Source organism: Myotis lucifugus, unplaced genomic scaffold (assembly GCF_000147115.1).
Source record: "Myotis lucifugus unplaced genomic scaffold, Myoluc2.0 scaffold_39, whole genome shotgun sequence".
NCBI classification, from domain to species: domain Eukaryota; kingdom Metazoa; phylum Chordata; class Mammalia; order Chiroptera; family Vespertilionidae; genus Myotis; species Myotis lucifugus.
Genome location: NW_005871087.1, coordinates 245794 through 261109, shown reverse-complemented (window position 1 = coordinate 261109; position 15316 = coordinate 245794). Strand labels below are relative to the sequence as shown.

At 37.9% G+C, this 15316-nt stretch overlaps 1 protein-coding gene across 18 annotated transcripts in view; it reads right to left on the bottom strand.

Moving 5' to 3' along the window:
- The window catches only part of CLASP2 (cytoplasmic linker associated protein 2), a 179859-nt gene that overhangs the window by 124016 nt on the left and 40527 nt on the right, over positions 1-15316 (bottom strand). For 17 of the 18 annotated variants that reach the window (XM_023752930.1, XM_023752926.1, XM_023752928.1 and 14 more), the window contains 5 exons: positions 10710-10788; positions 7707-7810; positions 5926-6017; positions 4702-4777; positions 1825-1922 (listed from right to left, as the gene is read on the bottom strand). In XM_023752930.1, coding sequence (XP_023608698.1) covers positions 1825-1922; positions 4702-4777; positions 5926-6017; positions 7707-7810; positions 10710-10779 — 440 coding nt within the window. In that variant the 5' untranslated portion in view covers positions 10780-10788. Of the gene's footprint in view, positions 1-1824; positions 1923-4701; positions 4778-5925; positions 6018-7706; positions 7811-10709; positions 10789-15316 lie in introns of those variants that run through there. The other variant, XM_023752929.1, reaches the window with a different exon arrangement.

The following is a 15316-nucleotide window of genomic DNA, read 5'->3' as shown; positions in this document are numbered from 1 at the left end:
TTTGGGGGGGGGGGGGGGCAGCGGGAAAGGGGGTCCTCAGCCCCACCTGCACCCTCTCACAATCTGGGACCCCTTGGGGGCTGTCCACCTGGCAGCTTAGGCCCACTCCCATGGGGAGTGGGCCTAAGCCGGCAGTCAGACATCCCTCTCGTAGTCTGGGACCCCTCGCTCCTTACCGCCGCCTGCAGCGGAGGCAGGAGAGGCTCCCACCACCGCCGCTGCACTTGCCAGCCATGAGCCTTGCTTCTGGCTGAACAGCGCTCCCTCTGTGGGAGTGTCGCTCAGCCAGAAGCCAGGCTCGCTGCTCCTTAGCGCTGCCTGAGCGGCGCTCTCCCTTTTATTATCTATAATTAAAAAAAAGCGTAATATGCTAATTAGACTGGATGTCCTTCCTGATGACCTTTCAGATGAAGCCGCGGCAGCGGGGGCCAAGGCAGAGGCAGCTGTGGCAGTGGCAGGGGCCAAGCCCCTTGCACGAATTTCGTGCACCGGGTCTCTAATATAGGATAATTACAGAGGAAATGTTATGATGACTTGGATTTACTTCAAAATAATACAGTACAAAAGTAAGTAGGTAAGGGTATAACATAAAAAACTGGCCACAGTTGTTAACTGTTGAAACTGGGCAGGGGGTACATGAAGGTTCATTGTACTATTCTGTTTAATATGTTTGAAATTTTCCATAATAAAAAGGTAAGCCCTAGCTGGTTTCGCTCAGTGGGTAGAGCATTGGCCTTCGGACTGAAGGGTCCTGGGTTCGATTCCAGTCAGGACACATGCCCAGGGTTGTGGGCTCGATCCCCAGTAGGGGCCATGCAGGAGGCAGCCAATCAATAATTCTCTCTCTTCATTGATGTTTCTCTTTTTCTCTTCCTCTCCCTTCCTCTCTTGAAATCTAAAATTTCATTACAAAAAGAAAATCTAATTGGAATAATGTCTTAAATAAAAATATAAACTCTAAGAAGTAGTATAGAAAAAAGTATCTTTGAAAAAAAAAGTTCTGATACACTGGAAGCTCCTCAAGAGGAATGTTGTTAACCTGATTGCTGCTACTCTACTGATTCAGGATCTTCTTTTTTATTTCACTAGGTTTTAAGGGTAATGATTGATTCTTATATAGTTTTCTGTTAGCCAGTATCTTGTATAGTACCTTTCAACAGCAGGTACTCAAAAAATAATTAATGAATGGATTACTATTTTTACTAAATCCTTGCTCAAACCATCTTCCAAATTATGACCATACTGCCTGGTATCAAAAGATAGTTACCTACACCCTGGCTGGGCGGGATCAGTGGGTTGGAACCTTGTCCCATACACCAAAAGTTTGTGGGTTAGATCCCCAGTTGGGGAGCATACAGGGCAGGGGGGAGGGGTTGTGGCAACCAGTCAATGTTTCTCTCTCTCTAAATAAGTAAATAACACGTGCGCATATAATGAAACAGTGTCCAAAAAGATTACTTTTTTAAAAAAAATTATTTTTATTGATTTCAGAGAGGAAGGGAGAGGGAGAGAGAGAGAGAGAAACATCAATGATGAGAGAGAATCATTGATTGGCTGCCTCCTGCACACCCTCTAGTGGGGATTGAGCCCGCAACCCCGGGCATGTGATCTTGACTGGAATCGAACCCAGGACCCTTTGGTCTGCAAGCCGATGCTCTATCCACTAAGCCAAGTCAGCTACGACTAAGAACTTTTTAAGTGGTGAAAACCTATATATATCCTCTTGTATCTTTTGAATTTCAAAACATTTCAAAAAACTGAATCCAACTCAACACATAAAATTAAAACTTTTTAAATCAATGGCAAAAATTTAGTAAGACTTACCTAGCAGGGGGAATTCCTCTCTTAGAAAGGTCCACTCTTACTTTCTCTCCCACATGTCTATAAATCTCCACTATAGCCAATATTGCAGCATCTCTCACCTGCCAAAGAATTCAGAACTTTAAAAAAAATATATGAGATACAATAAAATACTTCACATCAAGGTAACATTACACAGGAAGACAAACTTGAAGCTCCAAGTTGGTTTTAGTATCTCTAAACTCCTAAGAGATTCTGGCAGGTTATTAACAACAACAACAACAATAACAAAACACACGCAAAAGAGGAATGCCAAGAAACCTCTAGAGCAGTGGTTCTCAACCTTCCTAATGCCGCGACCCTTTAATACAGTCCCTCATGTTGTGGTGACCCCCAACCATAAAATTATTTTCGTTGCTACTTCGTCACTGTAATTTTGCTACTGTTATGAATCGTAATGTAAATATCTGATATGCAGGATGTATTTTCATTGTTACAAATTGAACATCATTAAAGCATAGTGATTAATCACAAAAACAATATGTAATTATATATGTGTTTTCCGATGGTCTTAGGCGACCCCTGTGAAAGGGTCGTTCGACCCCCAAAGGAGTGGCGACCCACAGGTTGGCGACCCACAGGTTGAGAACCACTGCTCTAGAGAAACCTTGTAAAAGGTTTAACAAAAATCTAAAAAACATGTAAATAAAAGTTATTAAAGTGGCTTTTAAAAAGTCTTCTTTTTGTAATAAGATTATATAAGCACTGCCAATAATGAATACAAATCATTGCCACGGTTAATACATTTTCCTGCCTTTCAAGAACGTGGCCTGATCCTAGCTAGTTTGGTTTAGTGGTTAGAGTGTCGGCCCGCAGACTGAAGGGTTGTGGGTTCCATTCCATTCAAGGGCATGTACCTCAGTTGCAGGCTCAATCCCCAGACCCCTTTGGGCATGTGTGGGAGGCAACCAATTGATATGTCTCTCTCACATTGATGTTTCTCTTCTCTCCCTCCCTTCCACTCTCTCTAAAAATCAATGGAAAAAATATTCTCGGGTGAGGATTAACAACAACAAAAAAGAATATGGCCTGAGCACAAACAGATATTTATACACCAATGTTCTCAATATCATTATTCAAAATAGCCAAAAGGTGGAAATAACCCACATATCCATGCATGAATGAATGGATTTTAAAAAATGGTATATACATACAATGAAATAGTATTCAGTCTTAAAAAGGAAATTCTTCTTTTTAAATAATATCTTTTTCTCAACTGAAGACATGCTTTTTATTGCTTTTATTTTATTTTTATTTTATTTTTTTAAAATATATTTTATTGATTTTTTACACAGAGGAAGGGAGAGGGATAGAGAGTTAGAAACATCGATCAGCTGCCTCCTGCACACCCCCCACTGGGGATGTGCCCGCAACCAAGGTACATGCCCTTGACTGGAATCGAACCTGGGACCCTTCAGTCCGCAGGCCGACACTCTATCCACTGAGCCAAACCGGTCAGGGCTTAAAAAGGAAATTCTGACACATGCTGCAACATGAATGAACCTTGAAGACATTATACTAAGTAAAATATGCTAGATGCAAAAGTACAAATATTATATGGTTCCACTTTTATGAAGTTACCTAGAATAGTCAAATTCCTATGGAGAGAAAGTAAAATATAATTGTGAGGAAATGAGGAGTTGGAGGGAATGGGGAGTTACTGTTTAATGGGAAGACAGTTTCTATTTGGTAAAATGAAAAACTTCTGGAGATGGATGGTGGTGATGGCTGCACAACAATGAGTGTACTTAATGCCAATAAACTGTACACTTTAAAATGGTTGAAATAATAAATTTTATGTTGTGTATATTTTACCACAATTAAAAGAGAAAAAATGTGGCCCAAAGACTGGAATTTGGAAGACAGCTAGCTCTAATTTCCCTGCAGAGTTCACTGTCAGAGAGCAAATGAAGAGACAGAACTTCTTACAAACCTCCAGAGGAGCAGCTAGCTAGGGACTAAAAGCAGGGAAAACCTTATGCAGGGTATTTCCAAATGCACAAGCTGTGCCAAAAAGGTTACAACTAAGATTCAACTCTATTAGAAGGGATGGAATCCAGAACATATCCCTGTATTTATGCCTACAGTATATGAAGCTCAGGTAAAAAAATGTCTAACAAGTGATACACCACTGCACAAATTCCCTGTTAAATATGGTTTTGACTGTTGCAAAAAAGTCGTTGTTATGCCACTCAGAAACAAAGGGAGCAGACAACCTGCTCTCACAGTTAATACCCAGGACCACAGAAGGAAATCCAAGTTACTTGTTACTCAATTTTTCAGACTCAAGAGCTATATTTGAGCCCTGGCCAGTGTGGCTCAGTGGGTTGGGACGTTGTCCCAAGCGCCAAAGAGTCAAGGACTCGATCCCTGGTCAGGGCACACCCCACGTTGCAGGTTCAATCCCAGTTCGGGTGCGTACAAAAGGCAACTGATGAGTGATTTCCTCTCTCTCCCCCGCTCTCTAGAATCAATGAAAAACTTATCCTGACGTGAAAATTAAAAAAGAAAAAGAAAAAAAAGAATTATGCTTTAAAAGTCCAATCTATCCTTAATACTAGCTAACAACTAACAAACTCAAGAAACTTAAGTGAATATAATATGTTCTTAAAAACTAACTTTGGTAGATTTTAAGTTTAAAAAATGAGGTGAAATCTTCACTAACCCCTTTCTACCCTCTCTCATCTTTTTCTTTTTAAAATAGACTAAGAAGGGGACATCTGTAATACTTTCAATAATAAAGATAAATTTAAAAATAAAAATAATATTGACTAAGAGCACTAACAAAGAAGCTGTAGCCAAAAAATTAGTCAACACTTAAATATGTAAATAAAATTTTACCTGACTGTTGGAATCTCCAAATAGGATACACAAATGTGGTACCAACTTGCTGAGGACTAGTGGTTGAGCTCCAAAACTAAATATAATTTGAAAAAATAAAGAGAATTTGGTTTTAATCAAATAGTAAACAAATATCCTCTGCTTTCTTCTTGTCTGTATTAATAAGACAGATATGGTAGAGAGCATGGGCACACATCATTAAAACATGAAGGTATGAGACACAAGCAAAAACTAATTCTAAACAATGTCAAATATGCAAACTTGAGTAATCATGACTAACAATGAAATTGTCAATACAAGATCCAACAGAGCAAAATGTTCAACCAATGGCACTCTTAAACCGGGCAAACTCTCAATGACTAAAGAAAATTTGAGCTTTTGTTTGAAAATAGTGATTTTTTTTTAGACTTTGGATCTCAAATTTGCATTCCAATAAAATATTTACGTATTAATTTTTGGTGAGGTCATGGGTTGAAAGCAAATGACAGGAGAGCCAAAAAACACAAAAGTTGTGCAGACTGAATGCACTTACAAGCTCTAGATGGCAGAAAGGACCATAGAGGAATAAAAGAAAATAAATGAAGGTATAGTTAGAGGAAAGGAAGTAACATTACAGGAAAAGTTGAAAGCTACTATATATATCCTATCTTGTTGCACAGAACTTAAAAAAATAATCCAGAAAGAGAACAAAACTACACTTTACAATTTCTTCAGATTGGAGCTCTGAGCCCTGTGGCATCTATGCTGTCAGGACTCTGCACACAGCTACCAGATTCACTGTCTAGTTACCTGGGAGTCTTGTTCAGTCTATGATTTTCAAAACCACCCACACTGTTCTAGAAAGCCCAGGTGGGGAAATGGCTACAATATCTGAAATACCACTGAGTTAAAACCAGTTCCAAACTAGGTCCAGAACAGAAGTAGATCCTAAGTTATATAAACATATTTGCTATATTACCATCTACTTTGGGGAGCAACTATTAACATGCTAAAGAAAAAAAAGAAAAACACTTCTTATAACTAATAATTTTAAATTAACAACCTGAAAGATAACAAAAAATTAACAAAGCTATCAAATAAAATAAAAACTCTTGTACTAGAGATCAGTTAATAACTACTTAAAATTTATTTCCATAGCTCTCCTCGAGCTCTGTGAAATGGATATTACTTTTTTAAGAAAAATGAAAAACACAGGCGGCTGTTTTCAGTAATCATAAAACTTACATGTTTAAGGTTTCAATAAGACACAGACACACGCCTTCTCGAGATCGAAAATTCTTGTGCTTAAAACCAGAAGCCAACTGTTCCCAAATGTGCTATTTGAAAGAAAAGTAAACATGTATAACAAAATATTAAGTTACTCATGTTAAAATATTTTATCTATTCTCAAACTTACCAATCTTATTGGTAAATGAATTTTCTCCTTAGACTATTCACTCTCTACAAGTTTTTCTAAGCCAAATTTTCACTGGTGTTGCTCTCACCCAATTTTTAATATCTTAATTATATTTTTACTTTTTATTTCATATATTTCACTTTAGAATTAAATTATTCTCAGAAAAACTATGTCCAACATCCAAAACCATTAAAATTTCCAAGGACAGAATTTGTTCTAAACTTTAGAAATCTCCAACAACAATGCTACCATTATAAGTCCAATAGTCCAGTAAGCATTTAAAAGGTCCAATGTTGCCTAGCAACTACTACAGACTGTCACATGGAACAGGCTTTTTCAACATTTTAGAATTCAGGCTTTTCTTCTTTTAAGATTGGATCCAAATACAGAAACATATTTGAGCAAGTCATTTTATTGCTAACCACTATAATTTATTTTAGAAAAAGCATAGATAAACCTATACAAATAATCCAAAACAATTACATGAGTTTGGTATAAAAAGAAACCCAACTTCATTTTTCCAGCTATATGGCCAATTGTCCCAATCAATTCTTTCTCCACATTTAGAAATATAATTTATTAAATTCAAGTGTGTACACACACACACACCTTTCCCTGGACTCTATTCTTTCTGAATTTTGTCTCCAGTTCTACTAATATATTTCTCTCTTCTCTCACTCACTCTCTGTCAAACTTTCTAGAAGGTAACTTGGAAGCTTACAAAACAAAACAAACCTGACTCTGTAACACCACCTCTGGAACATTATTCTATATGTATACTTACAGTTATGTCTAAAGATACATGTACAAGGATGTTCCTATAGTACTATTTGTGATAATAGCGTCAAAAACAAGTTAAAATTTGAACCACTGAACAAGGATTGAAGGATATCCACCATACTATTAACAAGGACTTTGGTTCAATCTGGGAAAACAGTTTACTTTTACAAAGCACTACTTCTTGGTTTTTTAATGAATCATGTAATATTATAATTTTTAAACAGTATTTTAAATGATAACACGTAATATCATTATGTGTATTGCAAATTCTGATCTTTTTCTACTTAACATGGGCTACTGTTTAAATGTTTGTGTACATGTCAACTAATTTCTGCTTCTTTCAAAACAATTCCACATAAGGGCAATTTTTTTTTACTGTATTCATAAAATACAGGTCACTGTCATAAACTATATACCTTATACAATTAGTAACTACTTGTTAAAATAAAAAAATTTCTTCCTATCTTTGTAAGAATTGTAGAAATTAACATAACATTCAGTATTTCTCAAAATAAGCTTTTGCATGAACATTTTATAATAATGCAGGTAAGAAAAAACTGAAAATCCTAAAAAATAATAATATACTGTCAGGTCACTAAAATCTCCGAGTTAGCTTTTTAAAAAAGCATTTGAGTAGGAAAAAACCCCAAAAAGTTAAATATAGATATTTAATCTTAAATTTCAACTTCTTTAAAGCATTAGCAACAATTAATTGTTTAAAATTTCAGCTTTCATGTCCCCTGGGGACTGACTTGCTGTGATTACCATCTATCCTTATTGGATATTTCATCAATAATTAGCAAAATATAAATTTTAAATTTAGGCCTACCATCGGTGGTGCTACTTGGTCCATTAACTTCAAGAGCAGAATCTGAGCTTCATCACGAATTTTGTCTTTGGCATCTCCCAGTCTGTCTATTAAAGCTACAATAACTAGAGAGAGAGGAAAAACAATAAATAAGCTATATTTTACAAAATTACAAATAGTAATTGTTTTCATAAATTAAAAGTTATGAAGTAAGCAAATTGTTTTTACTTCTTTAAAAAAATATATATTTCTTTATTGATTTCAGAGAGGAAGGGAGAGGGGGAGAGAGAGAGAGAGAGAGAGAGAGAGAGAGAAACAAAAATGATGAGAATCACTGATTGGCTGCCTCCAGCACATCCCCTACTGGGGATTAAGCCCAGGCATGTGCCCTTGGCCGGAATCAAACCTGGGACCCTTTAGTCCGCAGGCCAATGTTCTATCCACTGAGCCAAACCTGCTAGGGCTGTTTTTACTTCTTTATTCATGACTCTAATAAAATATAACTGAAAAGCAAGCTCAACAACACTTAAGGAGAACAGAAATTACATTCCTTTTGGTAGGAAATGATTAGAGTGAGAAGCCAACTATACCAAATGGAGTGATGCCATTCCAATATTTAAGCTTAATTAAGGAAATGATTGTGTAATAAAACAAGAAGTCCTCATTATAATCATAAGCCTAATCATGAGGCAACACAAGTACCTGACAATTGGAACAATGTAAATCCTTCTCATCTTGCTTAGATGTATTGTTAACACTAGAGAAATTCATCAACATCTGTAGAATTAGCTATTGTGGGACTCTGGTTCTGATAGCGTCTGAGAGGCAGTCCAGGACAATAATAAATCTTCACGTTAGATATAATTATATACTAAGAACTGAATTATCTCATTTAATCCCACTGCCTCAATGTGACCAGTCAGCACATTAAACCCCATCTGGCCCTCTTTGCGTCTGAAAAATAAGTGATATATGTAATGCCTAGAATTACTCTCAAGTCTAACTACTGTCTGTAACAACTAATAATAGGAGCTACTATAGGGCAGGGGTCACAAACATAAACACCTACAGCCAGAGAGGTATGGGAAATACAGAAAATGAACCAGATCTAAGAACTACAGTATTCCCACCTTGCTGTATTATAACTGACATTCTCAGTTTTGAGGAGACAAGAGGAGATGGGAAGGACTTAGGAACTGAAAAGCTCATGATCCAGACAAAAGGGAAGCTACAACACAGCTTCAACCAATAATTACATGTGGGAATACAAGGTCGGGGTTGCCACATTGGCCAATCTTTCAAAACAAATCATAAATATGAATTTTTATGTAAAACTTCCTAATGTTAAACATTGATTCAATATGTTTTAAGAAAATACATAAATAAAACATGTTCACAGAGCAAAGATTTAAAAACCTATCCTAGGATTTTAAGCAGGAGACTGATGTGGTAAAAATAAATGTTTTCAGAAGATACCCCACAGAGAATGAATTGGAACCAGGAATTAATTTAAAAAGGAACAATAAAGATAGGGAAACTCACTAAGATGCTTCTGCTGAAAGGATAGCTAGACGATAAAAATAAAAGTGGAAACTGGCAGAATTTGATGGCACACAAAATATGAAGAAAAAAAGCTGACCAAAGATAATTCAAAAATAAGTGTGATGATACATTATGAGACATTAACTTAATCCATAGGAGAGATTAACAAACATCTGAGGTTACCCTTATTTTTTTTTTTGTGCTTTTCTTTTTTTTTTTTTATTCTTTTTTTAAAAAAATATTATAATAAGTATTACAAAGGGTATTACATATGTGTCCTTCCCCCACCCCCCGCCCTTGACAATCCCTGCCCTTCCTTACCCCCCAGTGTCTTATGTCCATTAGTTATGCTTATATGTATGCATACAAGTCCTTCGGTTGATCTCTTACTCCCCTCCCTTCTGCCCCCCAACCCTCTCTGGCCTTCCCACTGCAGTTTGACAATCAGTTTGAGGCAGCTCTGCCTCTGTAATCTGAGGTTACCCTTAAATGTTTCTATATAATAGGAACGAAATCCACTCACCAAAGCACTCCAAAGGTATATGAAGGTCACTCAGGTTTAGAAAATAGGTCAGAGCCAACTCTGTAATCCTAACTACTACACAAAGAAGAGCATTGTACTGGTATAATGCTCTTTGCAAACACACTGTAAGTAAGTGCTGTTCAAAGTATGGCTGGTAGCCCAGGACCAGTCTACAAATTGTCTGCAGTAAGAAAAATTGAGAGTGTTTATAAAATAAAGTTTTTAAAACAATCTGACCAAAGTAATTTTGTTTGTTAAATCTAATAATAACAAATTGGGCCTTGTATTTTTTCATTTCATTTTGCTATAACCTATTTTTATTGCATTTTACAAAATTGGTCTGCAACATACGAGCAATGAAAGAACTAGTCCTTCACCATAGAAAGCTTGAAAAGTGGTGCTATAAGTTATATTATAAATTTTAATGTTACAAAAAGAGTAAAAATATAGTAAAAATTTTGAAAATACAAAGTAAAAATCTATTACCACTATACTTAGTAAGCTTCTTGCTTTTGTTTCTTTGTCTTAAAAGGAATATAATTATCTATTTGAATATGCTTAAAGTTTTTTATGTCCGGGTAAACTATAATGCTACTTAGCAGATCTCCGAGTTGTACAAAATTACATTTTTTGCATTTACAGTTTTGTTAAAAACTATGGAAAAAAAAATCAGTATGTCAAAACCTACAATAATTTTTATTTTATTTAAAAAAAAATTTTTATTGATTTCAGAGAGGAAGGGAGAGGGAGAGAGAGATAGAAACATCAATGATAAGAGAGAATCACTGATCAGCTAGCTACCTCATGCACCCCCCCACACCAGGGATCGAGCCCACACCCCAGGCATGTGCCCTGACTGGGAACTGAACCGTGACCTCCTAGTTCATAGGTCGACGCTCAACCACTGAGCCATACCAGCTGGGCCTACAATGATTTTTAAATAAATAAAGTTAACTTACCCATTGCTACGTAGGACTTAAATCGTGTTGATAATCTGTCCACAAAGGCACTTAAAATTTCCAATCCCATTAATGATATCTACAGACAGAAAAAATTTTTTAATGAATACAAATTATCTATGCATACTTTAATACCAGTTTACAATTGTCGACATACAAAGACCTTCATATAATATACTAGAGGCCTGGTGCACGAAATTCGTGCACTCGGGGAGACGGGGGTGGGGAGGTCCCTCAGCCCAGCCTGCACCCTCTCCGCAGTCCAGGAGCCCTCAGGGGATGTCCGATTGACAGCTTAGGCCCGCTCCCTGCGTGGGGAGCAGGTCTAAGCCATCAGTTGGACATCCTTAATGCTGCTGTGGAGGTGGGAGAGGCTCCTGCCACTGCCACTGCACTCACCAGCTGTGAGCCCAGCCTCTGGGTGAGTGGCGCTCCCCCTGTGGGAGCACACTGACTACCAGGGGGCAGCTCCTGTGTTGAGCATCTGCCCCTGGTGGTCAGTGCGTGTCATAGCGACCAGTTGTTCCATCGTTCAGTCGATTTGCATATTAGCCTTTTATCATATAGGATACTATCAAGGTGATGCCGACACTGGAAAGTATCATCCTTCAAAAGGTAAAGGGGCTGTGATTTGAATTCCAAAAAAAGACTTGAAATCCTAGCACATTACTTAGCCTAGCACTCAACAGCTATAATATAAATGCTATTTATTATTTTCTCCATTTTTTTAGAATCAACTTACTGTTTATAGTTACAGATAGACAATATAAAAAAGTGAAAATAGAGCTGACAAATAATAGGATACTGAAGAGGTTTATGGAAGGACAGAAAAGGAAAAGGAGAAGGAAAATTCTCATCTCCCTAGGTTTAAGTACTCCACCAATAATTTACCAGGTCTGTGACCTAAAGCAAAATACAGCTCTTCTACAAAATGAGGAAAATAATAGTACTGCCTTTATAAGGCCACCTTAAAGATTAAAATGAGGTAATGCAAATAAACCACTCTGAGACAGTGCCTGATGCTAAGGACTCTTTAAATGGTGGCTATTATATTTAATTGCACTTTAAAGGACATTTTATTGTCATAGTACCATTTTAAATTTTGGGGACTCCTGAAATCACAGGACTGTTCTTAGCAAAAGTCAAATGCCTGTGTGTGTGTGTGTGTGTGTGTGTGCGCGCGCGCGCGTATACACATACTTATTTCCATATTTTTAATCTCCAAGACTAACCTCTCCATTTCAATAAACAGCACCCTCTATTGGTGCCCAGGCAAAGCAATTATCCCTAATTCTCTCAACCCTCACACTCATTCCAATGGGAGGTCCTATCCTATCCCCAATCATATTCCAAATCTTCTACTTCTCATCATTACCAATGTGACCAAACCAGCCTTAGCCACCATCATCTCCCTGCTTCTCCTGCTGCTCCTTTTCAAAGTCCACTCTCCACAAAGGAGCCACCCCTCTACATAAAACTCCCCATTGATTTAAAATAAAATCTTATAAATCTCTTTCCACCTGCCTCCCCAACTTCATTCTCTTAACATCTCACTCATTTGTAAGCTCTAGCCATGCTGGCCTTCTATATGTTTAACAGTACTAGGGCCTCTGCATTTGCAGTTTTCTCTGCCTATATTTCACTCCTATATTTCTTTCATGTCATAGTCAAATTTCACCTAACTTCTTTGACTACACAAAATAGTCTCACCACACCCTCATTCTTTTCACATCAGTTGACTTAGAAGCACTTGTTACCTGAAATTATCTAATTTGTATACTCATCCATCTTCTTCTTTCTAATAGGATCTCCATGACAGCAGGGCTCTCACTCTCCAATCTCATTTAAGTCACCCTCTCATGAGGTCTTCAGTGACCAGCTATTTAAAATTCAAACATCTGCATCCTCCCCAACACTTCCTATTCTCGTCACTGCTTTTCTCCAAAGTAAATATCACCTTCTAACATACTTATTTTAGTTATCTATCTTGTTTATATTCTTCTCCCCCACTAAAATCTACATCCATAAAGGCAAGGATTTCTGTCATCCGCCCCCCCCCCAATGTATCAGAAGTACCCAGAAGACTGAGTGCTGCACATGGTAAGTCTTCAATAAATATCCAAATGACGCTGAATGAATATTATGTCTTGTTCACAGCTGGATCATCAGTACCTAGAACACCCAGCACATAGTATAGTCATTTCCAATTGATTGACGCGATGACAGTTAAGACACACAAATTCTGAGGTGCTATCAAATCCAAAGAAAAATTTTATTTTGTTCAGCATAATTTAAAATTTAACTACAGCTGTCTATTTGTGTGTATGTTAAAAAATTCTGACACACTTTTCCCAAGAGAAATGTTTTATTGTATCATGAGTAAAAAATGATGACCTAATTTGAAGCAACCAAGTTTATAAATAACAAACTAATTAGAATGTCCTCTCTCTGACAATGTCAGAAAAGCTTCTATACAGCATTCTGTAGAAAGGAGAGAACTAACGATTCTTGAAGGAGGGAGCAGAATTGGTGAATTAATAATGTCTTTGAGTAGGCAAGAGGGCATAGGATCTAATATGCATGTGGAGGGATTGGTATAAGAGAGACAATCCGTCGTGCATTGTAACTGAGAAGAAGGTAGAATATATGGGCACAGCTACAAGGAAGTGTGTAGATAAGACTGTAGGAGACTGAGGCATGTCTCTTCTGACTGCTGAAATTGCCTCAAGCAACAGTATCTAGTGAGGAGCATGGAGAGACTGTGTTGTAAAAAGATGAGAACTTGGGTCAGGCGCCTGATGGATTCTAACTCTTAAACACCAGATGAAGGAAAAACACAGTACTTGAGTGAAGTAGTGCATAGAGACTTAAAGAAAAATTGAGATACTGTGGTATTCTAGAAGCCAAGAGAGTTTCAAGAGATGTGACTGCTCAACTGCCACTCCCTGACTGTACATCTGAAAGGTGACCTGACTCCCAGCCAGCAAGCACTAAAGAAAGGGAGTCAGCATTACGAAGGTGGTTAGGACAAGGGTCTCAAGGCCTGAGGTGTTCTAAAGGCTATTGCTAAATGTTATTCCTGCTCAATGTTAAAATGTAGCAGAGCATTTTGCAGGTACAGCTGTAAACAAGGTAAGCTTGACAGGAACCTAACGGGGATAAGTGCAGCCAACCACAGAGAAGAAACCAACATGTAAATGACCAAAGAAGCGTATTTAAGCAAAGGCTAAGACTCCCTTCCAAGAGGCAGAGCTCTGGACATGAATCCGGTCTCCTCTCCTTGGTACAAGTCAATGAAACGACCTTGTGACAATCATGTCTCCTCTTTGATGTGAGTTCCGAATTCCCTGGCATTGCCAAAGAGTTGACTTTCTGTAACGGCCTATGCTGCAACATGAAATCAATTATCTTAGTGTTGATGTGCCCTTCTTAAAGTATAAAATTTGGCTTGTTTCTTCCAAAGAAATAAGGATGAGCCCCAAACAGTAGTGATCTATACAATTAAATATTAACTTTTCCCCCAAAGTTAAAAAGGAGAGATAGCATGTAATGAAGCATCAAGGTAGTAATTTTCAAACTGTTTATTATCCTGTAAAAGTCAATCCTTCCCAAAACTCACACAAATTTCACTATTACATCTTCATAATAACCGCAGAGCATGCCTTTCTTCTCTATGAGGGCAGTTTTCACTGGATTATAACATATATTACCAAGAATACTTCACTTCTCCCATGGGAGGTTTGGGCCGGTATTTTAAAGCAACACTGCCACCAGAAGACTAGAAAGAAAAGTAACTGCTAAAAAAACTACAACACAAACTAATAACTGCACGTTTACCGGGCCTCCCAAAGTAGCTACATTGCAACCTGCCTACTACTACCGGCTCATCAGAAACACTCAATCTTTCTTGTACCTCATCCTCTTATGTATTTATTTATTTTCTGCATCAGCCGACCAGCTAGGACACGGTTTCCACTCTCAGGTCAGGCCTCAACGGCGAGAAACCGAAATGACAGAGAGCATGCAATTCCTTGCTGTCCACAATAAATAAAAAGCAAACACGTGATGCCCTGGAGTTAGCATCTTGTTATTAGGTTTAACGGAGCCTGATTAAGCTCTAAAATATGCTTTAGAGATGAAGAGCAAAATTTAGAAAAGAAAAAAAAGCAGGAGATTAAGGATAAAAATCACTTATTAAAGAGGGATTAACTTGACATCTCTTTGTAATACCTGGATTCTAACGTCTTATGTCTCGGTCTAGGTAGTGTTTACTTAGGGACGTACAAATGTAAAAAAAAAAAAAAAAAAGTCTTCGAGCCCTTTATGTAGGTGAATTATCACCGATTTTTAAAAAAATTAATGATTACACGTTGGGTCCTCATGCCAATAACGCATCCCCGTGTGGGGGAACGGCTGGATTTGTCATTGTTCACAATGGTGGAAAAACTTGGTCGTGATGGGAAGCCAGTCCCCTGCTCCGATCCGGAGAGGCAGGCTCGCCCGAGGACCCGCGGGTCCCGGGTTTCCCCTTTCCGGGGTGGTCCGCCGAACCCGGCGCCCCGCGAGGGGGCTCGCGGGCCGGACCCGCACGTCCGGGATTAAAGGCG